General features: G+C 34.6%; 1 protein-coding gene and 1 long non-coding RNA gene across 2 annotated transcripts; one reads left to right on the forward strand and one right to left on the reverse strand.

The window, feature by feature from the left end:
- Positions 1-1,275: 1,275 nt before the first annotated feature.
- LOC127839649 (uncharacterized) lies at positions 1,276-5,186 on the reverse strand. Its single transcript, XR_008030362.1, has 3 exons — positions 5,107-5,186; positions 4,408-4,622; positions 1,276-3,757 (listed from the first exon to the last, which is right to left on the reverse strand). It is a non-coding gene; the product is annotated as an uncharacterized LOC127839649 (long non-coding RNA).
- Positions 5,187-9,355: 4,169 nt separating this feature from the next.
- On the forward strand, positions 9,356-24,416 carry LOC127839656 (leucine-rich repeat-containing protein 47-like). Its single transcript, XM_052368041.1, has 5 exons — positions 9,356-10,359; positions 11,918-12,034; positions 13,368-13,486; positions 13,851-13,953; positions 20,066-24,416. Exons 1-5 carry the CDS (start codon positions 9,394-9,396, stop codon positions 20,396-20,398), a joined length of 1,638 nt encoding a protein of 545 aa, XP_052224001.1. The 5' UTR covers positions 9,356-9,393; the 3' UTR covers positions 20,399-24,416.
- The last annotated feature ends 2,172 nt before the right edge of the window (positions 24,417-26,588 follow it).

Raw genomic sequence — 26,588 nt, forward strand, 5'->3', positions numbered from 1 at the left:
AATACATGTAGTATAACTTGACCATTGGACATGTATATGGACAATTAATATTTTCAAATACATCGACGATATTTATCTGGTAGTTTACATTACGCATAACGGCAACTTTCTGAGATGTATTTAGATTATCTCTAAAGTGTACTATATGGTAAAAGGTTTTAACCGATACTCGTTTTTCCATCATTTCATCGGGCATCAAAGTTATATAAGGTTTTTCTGATGGTATTTAAACCACTGAGTAATGATCATGAAATTAAATCGTCGATTGTCACTTATTGCTGTTTGCGATGCATTACAATGCTATGAGGTAAATGTTTATTTATACGTGCATTTTGTGTAAATTGATTTGCTTAAAGCAAAATTCTGTGCTCGGTTTCTTTGATAATTTTAAACCATCAAACCATATTTCCATGTGTAATTTTTGTTTCAGAATTATAGAGTTTATGCTGTTTAGGCTATTTGTACAAGAATAGCTGATGCTAACAAGAATGTATATCATGCTAATTTTAAGTAAAGATTATCCCTATATTTTAATGACAATTTTTGTTGGTGCTGACATCCTTACTGTCAGTCTTTTCCACATCTGTATGCATTTTCACTTATGTGTGTTTTACTCTTGTTCTTGCACAAAGTATTCACTATCTATAGTTTTTTTAATATGTTCAAGATTAATCCTAATCGAATGTGTGAATTTCGAAATGTCTGGACCTGCGTTATATGAGGTCCATGGTAGAAAGGTGTATTGTCCCGATCGAATTTCGAAATTACTGGGCCTGCATTAGGTGGGGGCATGGCGGAAAGGTGCGGGTAACAATTGGGGACCATAATGCGCTTGTACTTATAGCGGCGGACCACATTCTGAGCAGTACTGTTATTCTCCTCTTACGAGCCTGACAATGCTTTATCAAAACGGTTAACACTGGAAAGAAAAGTGCATTGCTATTTTAAATCAGTTAATTTACTTCTTACTTACCAGCTCTTTTAAGAAGAAAACTTTGATAGCTATTAAAAAGATCGGAATACATGGCATGTCCTGTGATCTTTATGGGGACGTTTCGTTTCCATGGGGTCAAACTATCCCCAATCAACTTACGTAAAACCAAGAGTATTTGAAAATTGCGACACACATTTTCTACTCCTGAGGCTAACTTAACTTAAATTAGATGTGACAAAACGCCGAGTAATACAGAATAGTGTACATATATGGAACGCATTTTAGTCCTAAGAATTTCATGTAAGAATATTTTACTTAAAAACCCTAATGTAACCTTATTACCCAGCAAACATTTTAAATCGGTCCGATATCGGCCCGATATTTATTTCAATATCGGCCCGACATCGGTAATTACATCGGCCCGACAACGGGAGTGCAACACGGCGCAATGTTGGCCCGACATCGGTATGTATATCGGCCCGACATCGGTAATTACATCGGCCCGAGATCGGGAGTGCAACACGGCTCGATGTTGGCCCGACATTGGTATGTATATCGGCCCGAGATCGGGAGTGCAACACGGCTCGATGTTGGCCCGACATTGGTATGTATATCGGCGATACCTTCTTGAGCCAGCATGGTGCCGACATACTTTTAACCATTCCTCAGTCCCTGTCTAGCCTCAATTGTTTTTAATTGTTGTTGGTAGTGTTAAGGGCCTAAAACAGTTTCTTAAATAAATGAAAGAACATTTTCTTCAGACAACATTTTATTTTTACATTCTTTTCAACCAAACTGGAACACAGTATTTGCTAATTATACGACTGTCTTGAAACTGAAAATATTAAACTGATTTATTACTAATTCCAACATTTTTATTCTAATGGTGTAAAATTAATTAATATATACATTGACTAACAACAAATGTAAAAGAGATTATTTAAACAGACTCTATAATTCTACAGGTACAGAAACTGAAAAAGTAACACATTGAAACAAAATTTTAAATGACCAAATGACTTGAGTTTTGTATTTTGGTAATAGAATATTCGGCAAATGAAAATAAAATAGAGAATTATGAAGAAAACCAACGTATCCAACACGCATATTGTATACATGGAAAATTACCAAACATGCATGTATAAATGGTTCATATCACCCATATTATCAAAACTGGTCTATATACCCTGGCAATTAATAAAATAACCCTTTCTTTAAACTGGATAGCGTACGATACCCATAAAATACTAACAATTCTGACTAGTTAGCAAAATACAACATAGTAGTCATACGATACACAAAAAATAGTAACAAGTAAGACTAGTCAGCAAAATACAACATAGTAGTCATAAGATACACACAAAATAGTAACAAATAAGACTAGTCAGCAAAATACAACAGTAGTCATACCATACACATAAAATAGTAACAAGTAAGACTAGTCAGCAAAGTACAACATAGTAGTCATACGATACACAAAACATAGTAACAAATAAGACTAGTCAGCAAAATACAACATAGTAGTCATACGATACACAATCAATAGTAACAAGTAAGACTAGTCAGCAAAATACAACAATGTAGTCATATGATACACAAAAAATAGTAACAAGACTAGTCAGCAAAATACAACATAGCAGTAATGCGATACACAAAAAATTGTAACAAGTAAATTCAGCAAATTGCTATCCAGCAAAAAAAACACAACATAGTAATGGCACAAAATGTAAATGTACAAGTGACTAGAAATCTCGCTTTAAGGTAATGGGCCATGTTCTCAATGGCATAACACATTTTTTTCCCCTAAATCTAGTCAAGCAATTCCTCATTGTTGAATAGTCTTAAATGGTTAATACTAGCTGTGAAATGTGGAATAAGACTTGTAGTTAATCAGTTGTACTTTTTCTGAACTGCAGGTAAATATATATATTGACACAACATTTCCCAATTTCATGGAATGGGGTCACATTCCCAAAATACTGAAAAAAAAAGCCATTAAGTCAGACCATTCCTTTAAAGAGAACTAATAATGCTATGCAGTATAAAGCAGCCAGTATTTGTTAATGAATACATTGCAGTAGGACAGAGCAATAGATTGCTGAATGATATATAATTGGGTAGTTTACTGGGACTTATTTACATAAAAATTATGGTTATAAATACCTTAAACTAACATATATTAAAATTATTTGTTGTTTTCGCCAGGAAATGATCACTTGAAAATAAAAATAATTGAGTTCTGTCACTTATCAAATTCAAAATGAATTGAGGGAATTGGTTTTTATAATTGAGTATTTTCAGAAATAAACACCTTGTATGTCCCCTGAACTTAGACATAAATTATGGGCATTTCTAGAAAGTTTTGAATAAAACATATTACGAGAAAATTGTCTTACATATTAATACAAACTACATGAAACTTGTTTTCTTCAAAAATGACAAATGAAAACAATTAGAACAAGAATATATTGAAAAGTTACGTTTACCTAAGTAACACACAGAGTTACAGCTATTTAGGTAATAAAGGCAAAAAAAAACAAAAAAAAATATACACTGCTTCCATCATTATGCATATTAGAAGAAAAGTTGTGTAAAATCATTAATTTCAAGTTCAAAGAGACCTTTACATCATAACAAATTGCAGCAGGAGACTAAATTAAAAGTTCAAACACAGACGAGTTAAAATTCATTGGGACGGTTCATCACTTTTTTTGGCTGTCCTCTTTTTTCTTCCACCGTCACGGTCAGAGGCTGTTCTAAACCATTCCCTGCACTCATGTTCAACTTCTTCAGCTGTGCATTTCAAGGACCGCATGACAGCTTCTGAAAATGGTAATGACATATTGGCTCATATTATTCTATATCCATTATATGTTCAAACAGGGTTGCAAGAATTAACGATACTGGGCAGTTTATAAACCAATATTATTTGTTAACCTTTTTTAAATTACAATATGAAGACTACTTTTGAAAAAGGAAAACAGCCAGATGTAATTCTGTATGTATATATATATTCACACATATGGCCAGTTACGGGGTCTCTGATTAAGAAATAGGTCATGGGGTTCCCACTTTAAATACATGTATCTCCATACCCTTTTTTACCCGATATAAACACGAATTAAGGCGTATAGGGGTACCTTATATAGTATTATATATACATACGTCATTTATTTCACGTCTCATACTAGGAAATATATAGCGACATTAATTGCGAGGTACATGAAATTTCAATTTCAGAAGTGATTGTGGTTTTCGATATAAGACCTTATTGTGACATTTGATTGCATTACCTCCCCTACACCCCCCTCATAGTAATTAAAGGTGCCTAGAACGCGGGGTTGTATACAGACCCCATTTTTTATATTGACCCCTTAAGTATAGTCTGAAAACTACCGAGACCGTGTAACTGGCACTATGACAATGTATTAGTTCTGTGACCTTATCTTTTTACACATACTATGACAACTTACTCTGCACAGCATCAGCCAATGGAAGTTTTCCAAATACTGCCTTTTTCTTCCTCCCATGCCAGCTGTACTGGTTGGCCACCTCATTTGACATGCAATGCTTCAGAATGCGCCGGCACACATCAGCGCGGTTTCGGCCACCCAATACAGACAAATGGCTTACTGCGCCGGCACACATCAGCGCGGTTTCGGCCACCCAATACAGACAAATGGCTTACCTGAAAAGAAACACAAAGCATCTGTACACAGCTCTCAGTTCATTAATTTATGTTGTATACTAAAAGAACAATAAGTAATTACCTAAGAAATAGCTGCCAAATGGCCTGTTGCATTGGGTGTATTGGAACATGATTCCTCAGCATTGTAAACATGATTTAAGTGTATAGACATTTTTTTTACCTGTCTGTATGAGTGCCAGTATGTTTTATCCCTTGATTTTGACATTGCTAATATAATACACGGAGTGTTCTCAGTTTCACCAAAATTTATTAGAAAGAATTTTATGGAACAACTTATAGCTGACTAGCTATTCATTCATGAAATTAAACAAACATTGAACAGTCGCGAAAACATGTGACATTTGATGACAGATAGCAATTTCAGAAAAACAGCACTCTAAAAATGGTCTGATCTTGTGAATAAACAAATAAAATTGTTTCAGAACAAAAATAAATAAAAAAGCCCAGGACAGAATAGTTCTACCTTGATAATTTCGAAATTGAGTCAATGCAGCTTTGTCGCGCGCCTATTTGTATGATCATACAGGACTGAATATATTTTAAAGTCAAATATTTCAAACGCATATTTACATAAAAAGTAATATGACAAATATATTTATTAAATGAAAGGTATTTTATAACATTATGTGATATAAATTTAGTTAACATACTTTATTTTGTTTACTTCCAAAGCCTGGGCAGATTCACTGCTCAAGAGCCAAGGGAAGCAACCTGTGTATTTCCTTTTAACAACGGTTACTCTTCCTGGACATGATAATATTGATTTTTTATCAAGTATCTTACACGGATTTTAAAAGAGACATAATAATTAAATTTAATAACAAGAAATTAAAAAGAAAATAATCAAAGTTACCTTTTCTCTTGAGTGTTAATTATGATATCGGGCCTATGTTGGGCCGATATCATACTTTGAACTGTTGAGTTATAAGTATTTTTATAACAACGGGCCGACATCGGGCCGACATTGTCCTATAAATATAAATTGTATAATATGCGACCTATCTTTCACGGTTTTTAAAAAAGACATAGACAATTAAATTTAACGCAACAAGAAATTAAAAAGAAAATAATATAAGTTACCTTTTCTCTTGAGTGTTAATTATGATATCGGGCCTATGTTGGGCCGATATCATACTTTTAACTGTGGAGTTATAAGTATTTTGATAACAACGGGCCGACATCGGGCCGACATTGTCCTATAAATATAAATTGAATAATATGCGACCTAATCAAACGTTATTAAACCAGATGGATTCACTAAAATGGAAAATTGCAAAAAGTTATCATCTCTTAACAAAATATTTTTTGTTTAACATAAATGTCGGTCCGATGTCGGCCCAACATCGGCAAACCTCTGCCGATATTCCATCATTTAGCCGATATCGGGCCGATATGGGCATGTTTGCTGGGTATATAGTTTTATGTTTGTATTTTTGACAATATAATGGAAATCATAACGTATCAATAACATAAAAAATATGCTCGAAATGTAGATAATTTTGCAATTCAGTCAGGATCGAACAATACCAGTCATTTTTTGCAAATAAATAGTTAGATTGCACACAAAATAAATATGTGAAACCTTATTGAAAACATATAACAATCAATTAACCCATTGCTGAATCTACAGCTGTATGTTACTTTTAATAATGTGTGTTTATTACTATGAACTATTTTTTATTCTTACAATTATTTGTGAAAAACATAAATAATTAATTATCTAGCTCCAGCTGACGAAACTCTTTCAAAATGTTTAGTAGACTGTCTCTGAAAAAGCATCTATGATTATGTTTAATGTAAGATTTTAAGGACAACAACTATCCTTTAATGTGTAAAACTTCACATTACTAAAAATACTATTCAAACTATATAAAATGTGTCGACAAGTATTTTAAATCCTATACAATTTCTAAAGTCTTAGATAAAAAAAGTACTAAGAAAGGTTAGGAATAATACACGATGGAGGATTTAAAATTTGTTTATATGCAAGTCCGTATTATTTTGTACGAAATGGAAGTTCTTATTTTTGGTTTTCAACCCCTAATGTCAAAAAAATAAAAATACAACTTTACAAATGAAATAGAATGGTTTATATTTTTAATAAACTATAATCACGTGTTATTATGTAATGGCGACCTAGATTTGATAAAACTATGCTCCGAACCAGTCACACGTCTGAATTGATACTATCTCTTGTACGTCGGTTACATTACATTACATTATATGAGAGCATGGAACAACAACTCTGCTTGGAGATTTGAGTTGATACTGTACATTTACCGATACAGCGTGTGACCGGTTAACGGTTTACAGTCAAAACGGCCCCAATTCAAAACGTCCCCTAGTCAAAACGACCCAAAAGTTGGTCAAAACGTCCCCATAAATAATCAAAACGGCCCCACTTTTGTCAAAACGACCTTAAGTCAGATTTTAAGTTGGTCAAAACGGCCCTACTCGAAAATCAGATTGGGTAGAGAAGAAAAAAAAAGGATATATTGAATGTAATTCTGTTATTTTCTCTATCTTAGAATGACATTGATGTATTGTTTTGTCAAATAAATTCGTTATTTCGTTAGTTAAATATGTAATTACAGCTTTAAAGGATTTAGTTTATATTACACACACACATACAAACATTAAATTCAAACATTGATTGCGTCGTGTTCTAGTATAATTCTTAATCTTTTAACTATCTTACAAATTACTGATTGCGTTGGTACTTACCGGTAATTGAAAATGCGCAAGTTAATTATGGTATATATGTGTCTTGGAGAAATTAGATTAATTGTAGTTATATTATAATTATATCACAGTTGTATCACAATCAAAAGGTATTTGATTACTTTTGATCACATTCGAAGTCGTTGTTGAAGTTAACTTTAAAGGAATGAAAGGAGCTTAAAGTGATATTATGGGCATCTAACAGTATATAGGTGTCTATCGCAACCGTTGTTTATTTTTTGTGTTTTCACTTCATATACACTTATATTTGTTAATGCAGCATCAACATACTAAAACAATCTCCCGGAAAGAGACAAATAATCCATTTGAATATCAACCGTACTTTCGTTATGACAACTGACGACAGAAATGATTCGATGTACGATGTGAGTCTAATGTAGTTTTCATGCAGATTCGTTCATACGATACAAAGGCAAAATTTTGTTTTACGGATCATTTCGGCTTATAGGACTGGGTGAGTCATGTATAATATCGAAAGTAATATATATTTTTTATAAACAACTGGTAGCAAGATGAGTTGTAGATAATTGGTCAGTTACGGTGTTACCACATTTTAACTAATTCTTTTAACCTGTTAATTCTTTTCTACGACATTCAGATTACAGATTTTAAATTGTAATAATGTCCAGAAATATCTGTATTAAACGTATTCTTGATGCGGCAATATGTATCTTGTCTTCACGAATTATTAATTTCACTGTATTGGAAAAGTAGCACCGGATACGGACTCAGCGAGACAACATCATATAGATTTAACTATCTTATTGTTTTATTTCGACGGAATTTAAGGTCTCCGTTGTGAGTTTTTGGACGTTTTCCAAAAAGGGTGCTTCATGAAAAGCATATTGATTATTTTTATTTTATTTTTTTTTACAAAATTTACAAACACTTTTAATCAAAACTATAAACTTTGTAGAAGCATCTCTACTTGATCTTCCAGTACCGAGGGACCATGTTGAGGATGTGGCAGATACCTTCACGCTGATTACTGGTGGCTCACAGAATGGTAAAGACCTCCTCGTGGACACCCATGGATATTCATATGTTGTAAAGTTATATGCCCGTAAAAAATTGATACAACTTATTTCCCGTTGATACAAAAATTTGGTAATTAACTAATTTATAACATTTATTGACTTTTGTTATAAAATGATCATTAGTTTATAATTTATATATTTATTATGAATTTATTTAGTAATTAGCAATAATGTATTTTAATTATCTGACTATACGGTTGTCAATTTTAACGTCTCTTTCACACTTGTGTCGGTACATTTCACGGGTAAAATATCTGTATGTAAGAGGTGTGAAAGGTGCTATATACCACGTACTTTAATTAATTGTCATTTATTATTCAATTAAAGTTAATTGGTATATTAATTAGTAAAACGTGTTAGTTTAATGTTTTGCACGTGTTAAAGGTGTTGTATAGTGCGCACCTTAATTAATTGGATAGCACGATTCAAATAAAGTTAATATATCTGGTATTTTACCAGTTAAACTTTTATTCTAATTATTACTTACTGCGATGTTTCTGACATACAGGAACGAAGGAATGCGACATCCAGATGGTGCTGTTCAGTGAGGAACAAGTCCCAAGTGTGTGGTGCCATGGTTATGGAAAAAAGAAGGAACTTACAACCCTTCAGCTCTTTGGTTTTCTTTATTGTAAATTATTATGTTTTACAACTATTGGAAACTAATTGATAAAAAGAGAATTAACTCATTCTGATAAACATCGAAATTACTCATATTCGTACCCATACATGTATTTCTTGTTAAGTATTATGTTTGATTATGTAACATGTATATCGTCAAAAAAAAAATATTGAACAAAGTTCTTTGTTTCACATTGGGCCCGTTTTGACCATCATTAAAACTGACTTTGGGGACGTTTTGACCAAAGCGGGGCCGTTTTGACTAGTTTTGACTAGGGTCGTTTTGACTTGGGGCCGTTTTGACTAGCTCCCGGCTAGACTCGGCACTCTTTAAAACGGAGGTTTTCGAAATGGCGAATGCATGGCTCGAGGTTTCTCAAGTGGAATCAGAAAATCGAAGAGAACTTGTATTAAATGGTCAGGAAATATCAAATCGACTCGAGGAAAGGGGTATCGATGAACGAATTTTTGAATTAACATTACTAAACTATCTTGAAATTTCAAGCACAAAACTGTCAATCGTCCCAGATGGAATTGGCAAACTTTCATCATTGACGAAGTTAGTGTTGTGCAATAACGCACTAGAAGAGCTCACGCCCGAAGTTGGAAAATTGACAAGTCTCAAGCTGCTTAATGTTTCCAACAACAAGCTGAAGTCCGTTCCTGTTGAGATTCAAAATCTTAATGAGCTGGACACGCTGAACTTAAGTATCAATCAACTGCAGGATATCCCCAACCTTTCTTCCCTTACTAACCTACATGTTATCAATATATCAAACAACCAGATAGAAAGTCTTCCAGATGGAATATTTGACTCCAGCCTGGTCCATCTGAGTCAGATCATTGCAAGTGATAACAATATATCATGTGTTGATTCAACTGTTGATGCCCTTCCACATCTAAATTTGCTTGATTTAACAAACAATAAACTCACTGAAGTTCCATCAACACTTAGCTTATGTCCCAAGCTCAAAGAATTAAAACTGATTGGCAATAAGTTCACAGATAGGCGCTTTGGTAAAATGGTACAAGAGTCTAAAACAAAGTCTGTTATAGAATACCTGCATAATATATGGAAAAAGGAAAGTAAAACATCTGATGGAAATAGCAAAGACAAGAAGAAACGTAAAAAGGGCAAGAAAACAGCAGTTGAGACAGAAGTCGTCAGAAATCAGTTGTCTGTTCTGCGCATTACCTCGGATTCAAATGTAGTCACAGTTACACCAGCAGTTCTTTCTGTTAGGCAGTACATCATATGCTGTATAGTGCGTCACCTTGATTTGAGCAGCAAATTCAAAAGTTTCATAACTTTGCAGGTATTATTGTTATTATTTATAATGAACAAAGTAGTGCATTGATTTGACTAATTTTAAGTTATCGACCAGGCCTCTTCTATGGATCTGCTAAAATGACCAATTCTCAAAGCATAATAGTTAAATATTCCCAATTTGAAAAACCTCCCAAATTGAAAAAAATATATATATAATTGTTTTCTTATAGTTTAAATTACTATAAAAAGTTGAATTAAATTAGTTTTTCAAAATCCTGAAATTGCATTTATGAAACACATTCCGATTAAAAGACACACCAAGGGAATTTTTAATATTCCACCATGCTTAAGCTATATATATCAGACACATCAAGTATTCATATGAACGTATACTTGCTGGAATAGCATTTTGTAATTATAAATATATTTGTTTGACTCACTTAAGTTAATTTATAATTGCATACTTGATGGAAAATTTTGTAAATTCTTAAATTTTAAGGATTTCTGTTTGAAATTACCATTCAAGATAGCAGATCAAGGTATTCAATATATTTTATAAGGAAAATATAGAACATTCAGGGCCCTCAATCTATCAGATCTGCCGCCGAATTTAGGTGGCATTCCCCCACCTGAAAAGTATATTTTTTTCCCTCAGAACTGATTTTTTCCCCCTCAGAAAATGAGAAAACAAAACAAAATCGCTGATTTATAGTTGAAAATTGACTCCAGTATATCACGCCTTTTTCACGGTTACAATTTTGTAGCATAATCCCAAAATAACTTGTTTTAAATTGAGAATTTGCTGAGATAAAATCAGTCAACCGCGATATATTGAAGTTGCAGTGTTTGAATACAAGTTTAAGACAAACTTTGCACGCAACTGGACACAGCGCTAGCTTGTTTTAGGAACAAAAAGGACATAATGTTGGACTTTTAAATAAGATAACTGTTAAATAGATTGAGTTAAAGTCCACCTTTCTGTCCTATAGACAGTCACATATATAGAAATATATGTTTATAACAGCTAAACACAGTTGCTGTTTCTCGTTATAGATATTCCCCCATTTACAAACAATTCCCCCTCCTAAGGGCTGCGGACCCCTTCCCCCAAAGTAGTGTGAGGGCGCTGACATTACTTTCCTATTTAATATAAAGCCAAAAGGTGCTAAAAGTATTCAAATATTTACATCAGTTTAATCTAAGTTACAGCAATTTAAGGGAACTACACTTTAAAAAGTTTTGCCAGATTAGCATTTGCAGTCCCGCACATGCTGTCAGGGATGATGCTTTCCGCTTTAATAGTTTTTTTCATTTTAAGCATGCCTTTTCTTACCCAACATCCAACTGTTTAGGCGGAAAGAGTTTTCCCTGAATAGCCTGTGCGGACTAAGACTTGAATTGGTTAATGGGGGACCGTTATCCAAGAATGTGACTTAAGGATAGAAAACACACAGTCACAATATTCTTATTATTTACACTCCTAAATAGAAGGAATTCAAAGTGTATGCAATTTAAAGTTTGAAAAAATAAATTTGCCTGTAACAAGGACATAACAAATCAGCCAAGCTGTCCTTCATTTTTTAACTATTTACAATTACTTTCAGACTAAACTACATGACACAATTTGCGAGAACCGTCAAGCTGGAACAGTGGCTACACATGACTTGAATAGTGTTCGGTTTCCCTTGACTTATGATGCACAATTTCCACAGCTACTTCAGGTATGTTATATCATAAACATGATGTCATTTTCTGTGATAATGTAATGAACCATTAATTAAAATTTCTTGATAAATGTTACAACGTTTTGTGTTTGACAGAATTGCTTAGAATGACAAGTTCGATCTACAAGTGCTTTAAGCTTACCGTAACAAAAGATAGTTGAATTACAGTTTTTTATACTGCAACTTAATATATTGCAGTCCAATGTATGCATAATCGCAATATATACCGGTACTGCTTTTGCTACAGCTCCCTAAAATCCGACGAGCATGATCACGAAATGACATGTTTTGATCAGAGAATTCTCTAACTTAAGCAAAAACCGCTTCTAGCTAGTATTAAAACCATGTATTTGGCTTCTTTAATACTATGGCATACAGTGAAATGTGAAAACAGTAGATGAGTGAAAACTTTGTTTGCACACAGCTGTTGTTTTTTTATGCCCCCGGATCGAATGATCGTGGGTACATGTATATTGTTTTTGGCCTGTATATCTGTGTGTCTGTCACTAAACTTTAACCGTGGTCATTACTTAAGCAATATTAAAGATAGCAACTTGATATTTGGCATGCATGCGTATCTCATGGAGCTGCCCATTTTGAGTGGTGAAAGGTCAAGGTCATCCTTCAAGGTCAAAGTTCAAATATATGGCTTCAGAGCGGCGCAAACGGGGGCATTGTGTTTCTGACAAATACATCTCTTGTTTACACTTAAGAAATCACCAATTAGTTTAACACCCTAAGTTATAGTAGCATTTAACTGGTATATACATCTTAAAATTTTGCTACTGGTCATCTTTGTACATGAAAAACATGGCAAATAACTTGCATAACTGTCACACGCAAACGTAAACAGTTCTGAATTACTGAGAAGACCAAGATAATAGACAAGATAAATGCTTTTCAGTCCCGAACATAATTTAACAAGCTAATGTGGAACAACACTTTCTGCCTGACCTGGATTTTCATTAAGGAGAGTCTACCTTTAAACGAACAAATTCATAAACGCTGGAAGTGTCATCCCCAATAAGACTTTACACAGTTGAGCCCAGTTAAGCCAGAACGAAGCTTCCATACTCTATCTCAGCTTCTGTGAACTGATATTTATGAATGCTTCACATAAACTGCCCATTATATTTCTGAATGCCCCACTGATAGATTTTATGATATTTATGAAGGCTCCACAGATAAAGCCAATAATATTTCTGAAAGCACTACAGTGCCAGTTGTGCATGTAATGCCAACTATATTTCTGAATTCTCCTCTGATAGCACAACTGGTATTTCTGAGTGCCTTACAGATAGTGCCAATGATATTTCTTAATTCTCCACAGATAGTGCCACTGTTCCAACAGAAAGAGGTCAGTGGAGAAAAATTGTTTGAAGATCTGCGATTGAAAGCTGAAGAATTGAGAAAAGAAAAGAAGAGAAACACATATTCTGGAATACACAAGTAAGTTAAACAAAATAATGTTTAGCTTAAAATTATTGTGGAAATCCGGCTTATGTTATCTACCTATTTTGGATGTGTTGCCTTCCCATTATAAAAGTAAGAGTCTCTTATGTTGAAATTTTTTAATAACAAGAGTCTCTTATGTTGACATTTTGACAATAGTTTGTTTACAATCTCTTTTTTCTCAAAACTGAGAATTTGGAGTTGGTGTGCACAAGTGATGTGGCACAAGTAATCTCAAATGAGATTTCATACACAAGGTGCAAAGGTGCTGGGTAAGGGTTATTCATGACTGAGTGTGTGGGCAAGTTCTCTAATTCAATGTCTCAACTGCAGCATATAAAGCAGATGCCTTGTATTTCAGATACTTGAAGTTGATTGAAGGAAAGACTCAGTACCCATGCGTTGTGGACAGAGATGGCAAGGTGATTTCATTCCCTCCCATCACCAACAGTGACAAAACCAAGGTACACTGACAGAAGCATGAAGCTGCCATTTCTCATTTCTGTATAAATTAATATATAGTTCAATATCTCTTTAACTTTTAATAATTTTTCTCCCACTGTCTGTTTCCATTGCTCCTTAAAGGAGCCTTTTCCAAAGAATTTGGCATGTTTTGAAGTTTGTCATTAAATGCTTTATATTGATAAATGTAAACATTGAATATAAAAAGCTCCATTAAACAATGAAGAATAAAATTAAAGAAAGAAAAAAAGGTAAAACTCAGCAGGGCTCGAACCACTGACCCCTGAAGTCCTGGAGTAAAATTGGAATTTTTGTATCAAAAAATAATTTTATGAATAATATACTTGCTTGACATACATTTTGGATACTTTCGGTTTATTTTCTACAACTCGCCCTCATTTTCTTTGGGTTAATTAAAATCAACCCAAATTCAGAAACCAGTCTACCGGAAGTCAGTAAACGGTGTTCATATAGAAATACTATCCTTCGTCAGTTCTTTTCGGCGATCAAGCGCCTTTCAGAACGGAGGGAATTGTGGTATGTCAAGCAAGTATATTATTCATAAAATTATTTTTTGATACAAAAATTCCAATTTCATTTCATCACTATACTTGCTTGACATACATTTTGGATATCTAAAGATTCCAACGCAATTTGAATGAAGGGTGGGATAAATATGAACTTAATAAGTTCTTACCACTGATTCCAGAAGTATCTTCAGGTCTTCATCGCCTTCCTCATTGTGCCTTCAGTTTAATTAAATTCATAACAACTATATGACTTCAAAATATAGTCCCTCAACATTTTCTGTTCGTTCCTAGAACATATTCTTATAGTAATGTGCAAAAACAATTCATATCCATAAATAGTTCTTTTCCCAACATGAACTCGCTCATATGTAAATCTCGAACTTTCTATTCAAGAAAATTAACATTTACACTCTTTAAATAGAAACGCGTAAAAGCGGACTCTTTTGTGCAATCGGCTGCTTTTATGATACTTTTCATAAAAAGTCCTTTGTACAATGCCCATGATGGGGCTACTGCTCTAGTTGAGTGTCCTTGACTCTGAACATCCATATTCTTACGTTTATAATGCAAATTTAATAGCCTTTACAATCCATCTGGAAATAGTTTGCGACGATACAGGTTTATGAGGTTTCACATAGGAAACAAATAATTTTAACTCTTCTGAATTATTTATGTGTCTAAATTGTTCAGTTCTTCTCAAATATATTGTGAGTGCACGCTTTGGGTCCAACAACTTTGATTCTGGAAATGCAGGAATAAAAATATTTGGACTAATATGACCAATTCGATCCTGCTTACTTAAACCCTTTCTTACAAAAGTTACACCCTTTTTTGTACACTAACATTTTCTTCTCCAAGTGTAAGAGACTGAAGAACACCACAGTGTCTAAAGGTGGTAATTGCTATTAGAAACACAGTCTTCCACATCACAAACTTCAGCGGTGCCTTGTTCATAGGTTCAAAGGGACACTCTTTTAAGACCTGAAAAACAATAAGTAAATTCCATTCAGGTACAATTTTATTTACTGGTGGTCTACTGTTAAAAACCCCTTTGAGCAGTCTAATAATAAATGGATGTTGACCCACTGGTATTTTATCTACAGGTGGTAAAGCAGAGGAAAGCATAGACCTATAGCCTGCAATAGTCCTGTATTGTAGACCTGAATGAAACAAATCTGTTAAAAACTGAGCTGTTTCATTCAAAGATATCTAAAAGGTATCAATTTCCCTTTCTGCACACCAGCTACAGAACTTCCTGAATTTAGCTGAGTAGTCTCTTTTAGTCCCTGACCTCCATGATTGTAACAATAATTTTCTTGTTTCTGAAGAAAACCCTTTTGTTGCAAACTGTTTGTTGATAATAGCCATGCAGTCAGGCTGAGATTTTTTACATTGGGATAAAGAATCCCTTCCTGTGATAATAGATTGTCCTGAACAGGAAGTGCTATTGGTTCTGCTATGAGAAGTTCCAGTAACTGAGAAAACCAAAACCTTCTTGGCCAATGTGGTGCGATTAGAATGATCTGACACTGACATTGTTTCATGTCTCTTGGTATCAGAGGAATTGGTGGAAAAGCGTATGCAAAGATTTGGTCCCATGTGACTGATGTGTCTGTTGCATACGCTTGTGGATGGTATGACCAACTGCAAAATAGTGATGTCTTTTTGTTTTGATTTGTCGCAAAGAGATCTATCAGAGGTTGTCCCTAAATTTTGAATATCCTCTCTGCTATCGCTGTATTCAATATCCACTCTGTTGGATAAAATATACTGCGACTCAATCGATCGGCTAGGTGACTGTTCTTTCCTGCAATGTGTACTGCCTTCAATTGTATATTGTTGGCAATTGCTAAGTTCCACAAATCCCATGACTGAGAACATAACTGAATTGACTTTGTTCCCCCCTGACGATTTATGTATTGTACTACAGTCTGACTGTCTGATCGAATCAAAACATACTGTTGTTTCAACTGGTGTAAAAAATGTTTGACCGTCTGAATTACTGACTGCATCTCCAAACAATTTATGTGCCACAGCCTCTGATCTTTTGTCCACTTGCCTTGAGCAATCTGATCGTTCAAATGTCCTCCCCATCCCTTCTGTGAAGCATCTGTTACAATTGTGACCTGTGTGCTAATAGGGATAAAGGATTTGCCTGCTAAAATTTTGGCTTCTGATGACCACCAGTTCATGTGACATGACACATTGTGATATAACGGAATCTGTTTGTCTAAACTGTCTTCTGAAGCTTTCCAATGCTTGAGAACATGCATTTGAATTGGTCTCATGAAATGTCGTGAATTCGGAACCAGTTGTAAACATGATGCAATCAAACCCAACAGATGTAAATAATCCTGAGCCATACTGTTCTGTGTTTTTAACTTCAGGATTGCTTGTTTGATAGCCATAACCCTGTTTTGTGTGGGATATACTAAACCCTTGTCGAGATGGAGAACAGACCCTATGTATTCTAGACATTGACTTGGGACAAGACTGAATTTTGACAGATTGACCATGAATCCTAGCTCTATTAATGTGGTCAGAATAAATGTTCGATCCACAATTAGCCCCTGAAACGTCTGATTGAGAGCTATCCAATCGTCTAGATATGTGGCAAGTCTTATTGACTGTTGTCTCAAATACGCAGCTATTACTTGAACTACTTTTGTAAAAACTCTTGGGGCTGATGTCACACCGAAGCAAAGAGCTTGAACTGATAAGCCTGGCCCTGAACACTGAACCTCAGATAACGGCGATGCTTCGGATGTATTGGAATGTGAAAATAAGCATCTCTTAGGTCTATTGAAATACCAAAGTCTCCTTTCTTTACAAGATTGAGTACTGTTGATAATGTGTCCATCTTGAAATGAACCTTCCGGAGATACTTGTTCAGAGGTTTTAAATTGATTGCTGGTCGATACCCCCCTGTTTTCTTTTTTACTAGAAACAGTGTACTGTAAAAACTGTTTAATTTTTGACTGGCAGGAACAGTCATAATCACATCTTTTTTTAATAAAATGTCTATCTCGTCTTGAAAACTTGAATTTTTTGCTGAGATCTTTGTCTCTTTTACACCTTGAAATTTTGGTTTCTCTAAAAACTCTAGTTTGTAGCCAGTTGAATTATTGACAGAACCCATTTGTCTTGAGTTACAAGTTTCCACTTTGTTAGAAAGTGTTTTAAGCGACAGGTATCTCCAGATTGTACAACATTATTCTTACCGAGTCACTTTCGAGCACTGAACCCATTGCCTTGCCCAGCTGGAACTGGTGTCTTTTTGAATGGTTCTCTGGCAGGTCCTCCTGTTCTAGGTCTGCCTTCAAATGGTCTTTGTTGAGTACCTGTTCTTCTTTCAGAACGAAAAGAACCTGCTAGAAATGCATCATATGTAGTATATCTGTCGAACCTAGTTCCTTCTGATCTAAATTTCTTTGAACTAGGTCATCCTTAAAAAATTGTTTGTTTGGCATAACCCGACCCAGGTAAATTTGGGTGGGTCGGTAGGAAGGGATTTTTTGTATGTATGTCAAGCAAGTATAGTGATGAAATGAAATGTGTCCCACTTAGACCACTCGGCCATCCTTCCAGATACACTGACAGGTGTATTCAATTCTTCATATAACCAATTCTCATAGTTTCACAAAATAAAACGACAACAACAGAACTCTCCAAATTATTAATTCATTTCGCGTTGCAAAGCTTTATAATTTTCGGGTTTTTAAATCGTCAAAAGATGCATATATTGGCTATTTTAGAGCATGGTAAATCTTCAGTATTACTGTTTCCTCACAAATATCATAACTGAATCTGAAACAGCTTTTTTCAATGTTTCCAAAAGAGGTGGTGATTTAGACATGTTTATAAATCCCAACCTGAGGACAGCTATTAGTCAAAGGTAATTGCAAAAGTGAAGGTTGTTATCAGGTGACCACTTTTTGGACGGTTTGTCAGTTGGTAGTATTGCTTTAACCCCACCCAGTGGTATGCAAACAGTGCAATGTAAACAATGACTCATTTACAGATAACTTTGTAAAATAACACAAATTATTTAAAGTGAATATGAATTTGAAAACGAAAATATTGTTGTTTACTCATGAGTTTGTATTACTTTAGTGGAAATGTATTTTTAAATTATCATCATCAGGTGTCATTGATGTCACGTCCGAAAAAGTATTTATTGGTCATTGCTTTTAAAAATCAAAAGAATGACATAACACTATCAAACCGTCACAATTTACAGGCTAAACTGGCATATGAGGAGAAATAATTTTATAAAATGTTTAATCCTGGAGGGACATAGCATAGTAAATTCAATAAGTAAATGTTAACATGTGGTTGATTTATGAAAGGTCTAACATAGTGTGAACAGCATGATTCAAAGAAAGAAATTAAGGGTATTTTTGAGTTTGGAAAAACTATTTACACATAAACATACATAATTGGGTTTTATTGATGTATTAAACACAGATTTATTAATATATTACAAAGTTTACCTTGCCTAAATGCCGTAAGTTTGTAACAAAAGTTTCACTTTGTGTTTTGTCACAATCGATGATTGCTTATCCTTTAATTGCCTGTTAATAACAATACTTGCTAGCTAATTGTTATTATTGTCACAGGCACATGCATTGACATTATGACCGCCTTTGAGACAACAACAGCTATTATTTGATCACATGAAGAGTTTTATTCGGATATTTTTATTCAACCTTGACCACATGATCAGAATTGTGAAAACAACTTATATATTTAACCAGGTTTTCTGAAGGAAAAAACTGGTTATTAGATTGGCGAATGCGGGCGGGCTGGCTGGCTGGCTGGCGGGCTGGCGGAACAAGCTTGTCCGGGCCATAACTTTGTCGCTCATTGTGAGATTTTAAAATCATTTGGCACATTTGTTAACCATCATTAGACGGTGTGTCGCGCGAAATAATTACGTCAATATCTCCAAGGTCAAGGTCACACTTTGAGTTCAAAGGTAAAAAATAGCCATAAATGAGCTTGTCTGGGCTATAACTATGTCATTCATTATGAGATTTTAAAATCATTTGGCACATTTTTTCACCATCATGGGACGGTGTGTCGCACGAAAGAATCATGTCAATATCTCCAATGTCAAGGTCGCCACGACTAAAAATAGATTTATTTTAAAACAAACTTACAAAGGGGGTTAATTTTGTTTGTTCATTTCAAAAGTTCAGTTTGAGTTGTCTCCCTTTATCAGATTTTTTTTTCACAATGAAAACCTGGTTTTGTGACAATTTTGTCCCTTGTTTATAACTTGTTCTATTATGCATTTAATAAATTGATTAAAGTCTTACAAGTGTACACATTGTGTTAATATTGATAATTAATTATTTCTTGTCTATGGGTCAAAAGCATTATGTTTTGATAATCTCGCATCAGCAATCTTAAACTCCATACAATTTTAGCACTAGCCATTTGTTTAATAAGGCACATGTCTGCTTGCGCAATAACCATTGGTTTTATATGGCACATGTCCGCCTGAGCATGTCAACACTGGGAAACAATTGGTTAAATTTGTCACTTGTCTGAGTTAAGGTTACATTGTTGCTTTGTTCAGATCTCGAAGACAACAACTGACATCCTGGTAGAGGTCACCTCCACTACCAGCCTGGACACCTGCAAGAAGATCCTGGAGGAGCTGCTGTACCGCATGCTGGACCTGGGACTGGGCAGGCCTGGGGGAGGGGTCGCCGCCGCCAGCAGTGGGTCTGATTCTGACTCTGCAGGGGCTGGAGAAGGTACACCAGCTGGGGCTGATACAGGAGGGCGTGAGTGTCTGGTGGTGGAGCAGGTGAAGATTATGGACAGCAATGGTGACTTGAAAGTGCTGTACCCGTCTAGGACTGACCTCAACTCAGACCTCATTGAGGTCATCAGGAACTATGAATGATTGCAGTAGTTGATGGTGAGGGAAATATTTTGATAGCTTCTTCAGGTTATTAATAAAATATTTGTATTTAGATTCTGTTATCAATAGTATCCTGTCAAACAGTGTAAAATATCCTTTTATTTATAACTCAAACTTACTAAAATGATAATGAGAAATCTAAAAAAACATTTGGACTTCTTGCAAGCAAGTATTATATTCTATAATGAGTACAGGTTGTTGTTTTGTTACTGTTAAAAAACATATATTAATTAATATTCATGAATATTAAATTCCATAATTCTATTTTCTTGTATGAGATTTCCTATTTATGATTACATGCAATTAAAGTGACATTAGACGCATCTAACAGTATATGCTATGTTTATAGGTGTCTTATCGCAACTGTTGTTTATTTGTGACATTTTCAATTCATATACATTTATATTTGTTAATGCAGCATCAACATACTAAAACAATTATATTCCGGAAAGAGAAAAATAATGCATTTGAATATCAACCGTAGTTTCGTTTGACAACTGACGACAAAAATTATTTGTTTTCCTGCATTAATATCTATTCATACGACACACAAACACTAACTCTGATCCTAATAAAAAGACAGTTCCGCTCAGCTTAGAGGACTGGGACAGTCATGTAAATATCGAATATAATATATAATTTTTATAAACAACTGGTAGGAAGATCAGTTGCAGATAATTGGTCAGTTACCACATTTAAACCAAACCTTTTGACCTGTAAATTCTTTTCAGCTCGATTCAACAGTGGACAAGGGACAAAATTGTCACAAAACCAGGTTTTCAATAAAAAAAAGTCTGATAAAGGGAGACAACTGCAACTCAAAATGTGCATTGCTACTGATTGTTCATCACAATTACCCCCCTTGTTTCAAAATCTATCTGTTTTTCGACCTCGTGACCTAGTTTCTGACCCGGCATGACCCATATTCGAACTTGACCTAGATATTGTCTAGATACAACTTCTGACCAAGTTTCGTAAAGATCGGATGAAAACTATTTGAATTAGAGAGCGGACAACATGCTCTATGTTTAAAACGCACTAAGTGACCCCGTGACATAGTTTTTAACCCGACATGACCCATATTCGAACTTGACCTAGATATTGTCTAGATACAACTTCTGACCAAGTTTCGTAAAGATCGGATGAAAACTATTTGAATTAGAGAGTGGACAAGCTTGTTTTGCCAGCCAGCCCGCCCGCATTCGCAAATCTAATAACCAGTTTTTTCCTTCGAAAAACCTGGTTAAAAATGCCCATAATTTCACTTAAATTGGATATCTTTTTTTTTCAGGTCTAAACCTGGTACATGCAATTTCAACAAGAAATGTGTTTGTCAGGAACACTATGTCCCATTCTGCGCCGCTTTGACTTTTTTTTTTTTTTTTTTGACCTTTGACCTTGAAGGATGACATTGAGATTGACCTTCCACCACTCAAAATGTGCAGCTCCCTGAGATACACATGCATGCCAAATATGAAGTTGCTATCTTCAATATTGCAAAAGTTATGGCAAATGTTAAAGTTTGACCAAACCAAAAGACCAATGTACAGACCAACAGACAGGGCAAAAACAATATGTCCCCCACTATAGTGGTGGGGGACATAAAAAGAAGCTATTGAACTGTAAATTAATACAGGGTCTTTTTTAGCCAATCACTCTGTTTTGATCCCAGGTAAACATGCACAAATGAACTCGTATTACTTTCTCAGGTTGCAAAATAATGTAACATGCATTTAAACATATGTTTTGCTTAATACATGTATAGTTGAGCCTCTCTATGAAAAATGGTTTAATGCTTGTGCATAGCGACCTCAGTATGAGCCTGTGCAGTCTGAACAGGCTAGGCAGGGACAGCATTTTCTGCTTTAATGGTATTGTTTGATTAAAGAAGTCTCTTTAGCGAAAATCCAGTTTAGGCTTATCTTGGAAAATACTGTTAAGCACATGCATAAAGCCCCATTTTCCACAAGACAAGGCGCATTTTTTTGACGTTAATTATGATGCTTAAAAAGGATTTCATATTAAGGGAAAACATGTTACTCTAAATGCAACATGGTCCCCTACTATTAGTGTAATAAATTAATTATGACATTAAAACAACTATTAAACCAAGTGAATGTAAATAAAGATTTATGTCAACATTATTTTCTCAATCTCAAACCATTATATGAATAAGAACGAAGAATTTTAAACAAATTAAATACATGTATCTTATAATTCATAATAACCAAGTTTATGCCGATTTACCCATCTTAACTCGCATGTTTTGACAAAACACAAATTGTGTTTTTGTTGGTATGAACAAATGTGCAGAGAAAATTCACAGTGGACATAAATTTTTATTCGACTTTTATATATGAAATATATATAGTGGAGCTATCATACGCACCCCGGCGTCGGCGTTCCCGTTAGCGGGCAAATGTTAAAGTTTGCGTACTTCCCCAAATATTTCCTATGTCCTTTGACATATTGCTTTAATATTTTGCATACTTCTATACCAACATGACCCCAATCTTTAAACAAGAGCAGACAACTGTATCAAGCATTTTGACAGAATTATTGTTGGAATATGCGTATTGATAAATCTATGTTAAAGTTTGCGTACCACCTCAAATATTTTCTATGTCCTTTGACATATTGCTTTCATATTTTGCATACTTCTTTACCAACATGATCCCAATTTATAAACAAAAGCAGACACCAGTACTGTATCAAGCATTTTGACAGAATTATGGCCCCTTTTATACTTAGATAATTTAACATTTTGCTTAAATTGCCATAACTTCTTTATTAATGATCACATTTGATTCACACTTTGACAAAACAACACTTATCTGACATACCACAATGCACTCCACCCAAACCATCCCCCTTGCCCCACTCCAGAATCACCCCCCCCCCCCCCCCAAAAAAGAAAAAAAAAATTCTTATTTTTGAAAGATCATCTATTAAATGACCACCCACCCACATTATACCCCCCTCCCCCCTCTCCATGATGGCTTACGTTATACCGTCATCAAGCACTCAAATAGTAGAGCGCGCTGTTCTCTGACAGCTCTTGTTTATTAATCAACTGGTTTTTTGTTGTGGAGATAATATGAAGATACTTTATTACTTATGCTATGTTCTTGTACATTCGTGCCCCTTAACTATGTATTTCGCGCATGCGCATACAATGACAAGTATTTTTAGCATTGTATAACTTTTATATCCTCAATAAAATACTATTTCAGTATCATACTTTGTTATTAAAAAATAATTATTTTTTGTGTTTATCTTTGATTCTGTCCAAGGTTGAAAACTCCTGTAGACAAATTTATTTCCATCCATATATTTTATTTTGACTAGAAATTCATTCCCATTGTAACTATGGAGTTTAATGTTTTGTTTCAACAAGTCTACTTTGCTTAAGATATCAATTAATCATTTACTGGCATACATGTAAGTATGCGCAGTTAATACTGGTTAACCTGCTATTCAAGAAACAGTTTGAGTTAAATGATAGTTGTGATGTGATTGAAATACTATTGCTTAACCCTTTGCATGCTGGGAAATTTGTCGTCTGCTAAAATGTTGTCTGCAGAATTTTTAAAATTAGCATTTTCTTCGATTTTTTTCAAAGAATACTATCATAATAGCAAACAGTTTGGATCCAGATGAGACGCAACGTTCTGTGGCGTCTCATCTGGATCCAAACTGTTTGCAAAGGCCTTTAAAATAAGGTTCCCGCACTGAAAGGGTTAAAATCCAATTTAAAAAATTTGGCCATTCATGGTGTATTCCCTTTGATTGTGATTAAGGGCTGCTAATTTCCATTATCTCTGACAGCATGGGTGTTCTCTTTGTTTGTTCAAGTACAGAAGTGTCTAAGAATTGATAACTTTCAAGCATGTCAAACTGATGTTGTTATCATTATGCATATTGATGTGCTCCCCAAAATTTTCTCTTGTCTGACAACATGGTTTATTTAAAGTGGCAACCCAATAAATAATGAAATAACTGTGTATTGACTTGTGATACGAATAAATGCAAATATTCGCATGCAATATTCAATTCAAAAGCATGTGAGCAATTTAGTGAGGGATAAAATGTCTCTGCATTTATAGAACAAGAGGCCCATGGGGGCCTGAATCACTCAACTGCTATAAACACTGTGCAAGTTTGGAAAGAATAAGATGGAAACTGTGTACTTAATCGCGCAAACAAGGAGAATTTTCTCAACTTCAAGGGGAGATTATTGTATATTTATTTCTCCGATACTGCTCATATTCAATAGGGTTCAAGTCCTCATTGATATAAAGATACTGTGCATATTTGGAAATAATTGGATGAAAACTGTGGAATTAAGTGCGTAAACAAGCGGGATTTCAAAATTTTCTCATATTCAAGGGGAAGTCATTCTGGACTTATTGCTTCGATACTGCTCTTTTTAAAAAAGGGTTTGAGTCCTCATTGATACAAAGACACTGTGCAAGTTTGCCAAGAATTGGATGAAAATTAGGGACTTTATCACACACAAAAAACTGAATTTTCATTTCTTTCTCAAATTCAAGGCTAGATAATTCTGGACTTATAACTATGATATTGCTCATTTTCAATAGGGTTTGACTCATCATTCAGATTAAGACACTGTGCAAGTTGGGAAATGATTGGATGAAAACTGTGGACTTTATTGCGTAAACAAGCCTTATTTCACAATTTTCTCAAATTCAAGGGGAGATAATTCTGGACTTTTTACTCTGATGTAACCGATTTTCAATAGGGTTCGAGTCCTCATTAATATAAAGACACTGAACAAGTTTAAAAAGAATCGGATGAAAACTGTTGATAAATCGATTGGATGAAAAATGTGGACTTTATTGCGTAAAAAAGCCTTATTTCACAATTTTCTCAAATTCAAGGGGAGATAATTCTGGAATTTTTACTCTGATGTTACCCATTTTCACTAGGGTTCGAGTCATTAATATAAAGACACTGAACAAGTTTGAAAACAATCGGATGAAAACTGTGGACTTTATCGCGTAAACAAGAAAAAGTCTAATGCACGCACTGACGGACGACCAGGGATCATATTTTTGTCGGTCCTAGACCGATTGAGGTCATGAAAGACCGATTGAAAATCACCAACAGTCGGTCTGATTCTGTTTGCTAAAATTCCCATGTCACGAAATCGATTACACAGTGCACACCCTAATTACATTCTCATCTCGATTAGGTATGATAAACCATTCGCTGCAGTCTCTAAACCGGTCAGGACCAGATTATTGCATGTCAGCCGACTAGTATCAGAATATGGCTCCAAGCAGCGAAGATTCGCGCGGCTGTGTATAAGTCACGCATGAATAACCCCGTGTCAATATTAATCGATAATTTCACTGTCTTATACCTAGCACAATCGGTCCGTAAGGTGTGCTCGTCCAGGATAAAATCGTTGACAGTTACTTCGGAGATACAAACCTCGATGTTATCCTCGTGGAAATTTTGCATTTCATGCATGATACACTAAACTGTCATATAAACAAAGAAGAAAATCGGATATTCTGCAATAATTGTGGGCGGACCTTATACACTGAAAGCACGCGCTCAGTAATTAAACAAACATGCATGATACAGTAAACTGTCATATAAACCAAGAAAAAAATCGGATATTCTGCAATAATTGTGGGCAGACCTTATACACTAAAAGCACGCACTGTAATTAAACAAAATATGCAGATACATTTTCCACCAGCGTAATAATTCGGCAAAAAATAAATAAAAGTCGCGGATCTGATCGACAGAACAGCCGAAAGTTATTTTTATGGGCCGAACTTCAAATAAAATAGTACACAAGAAAAATAATATACATTGTATAAATCTTCAGTAAAAATCGTGTTAGAATCGAAATAATTCGTGTTCTTTATTGTTTGTTGTTGAATAACCCACGACCGAAAGTTTAGATGCTTGGTTTCTAATCATTTAATCCCTACGCATCTTAACTATCGGCCGTGGGTTATTCGACTACAAACTATAACGTACATGAATTATATCTTAACTATTTGGTTTTGTTATTGTCAGTAACAAACCTATGCACAGACATTTGATTGGTTCAATGCATGTTTGTAAGCTATTATCGAGTTGACAACAATTTAAAACATCAGTATAGATTTACACAGACTAATAAAATTGACAA

This window comes from Dreissena polymorpha, chromosome 1, assembly GCF_020536995.1.
Source record: "Dreissena polymorpha isolate Duluth1 chromosome 1, UMN_Dpol_1.0, whole genome shotgun sequence".
Lineage (NCBI taxonomy): Eukaryota > Metazoa > Mollusca > Bivalvia > Myida > Dreissenidae > Dreissena > Dreissena polymorpha.

Bases quoted from the DNA above. Each gene is read 5' to 3' on its own strand.
- LOC127839656 (XM_052368041.1), top strand. From the start codon at position 9,394: ATGGCGAATGCATGGCTCGAGGTTTCTCAAGTGGAATCAGAAAATCGA. The intron at 12,035-13,367 runs GTATGTTATATC...AATTCTCCACAG, and splicing joins AATTTCCACAGCTACTTCAG to ATAGTGCCACTGTTCCAACA. The intron at 13,954-20,065 runs GTACACTGACAG...TGCTTTGTTCAG, and splicing joins CCAACAGTGACAAAACCAAG to ATCTCGAAGACAACAACTGA.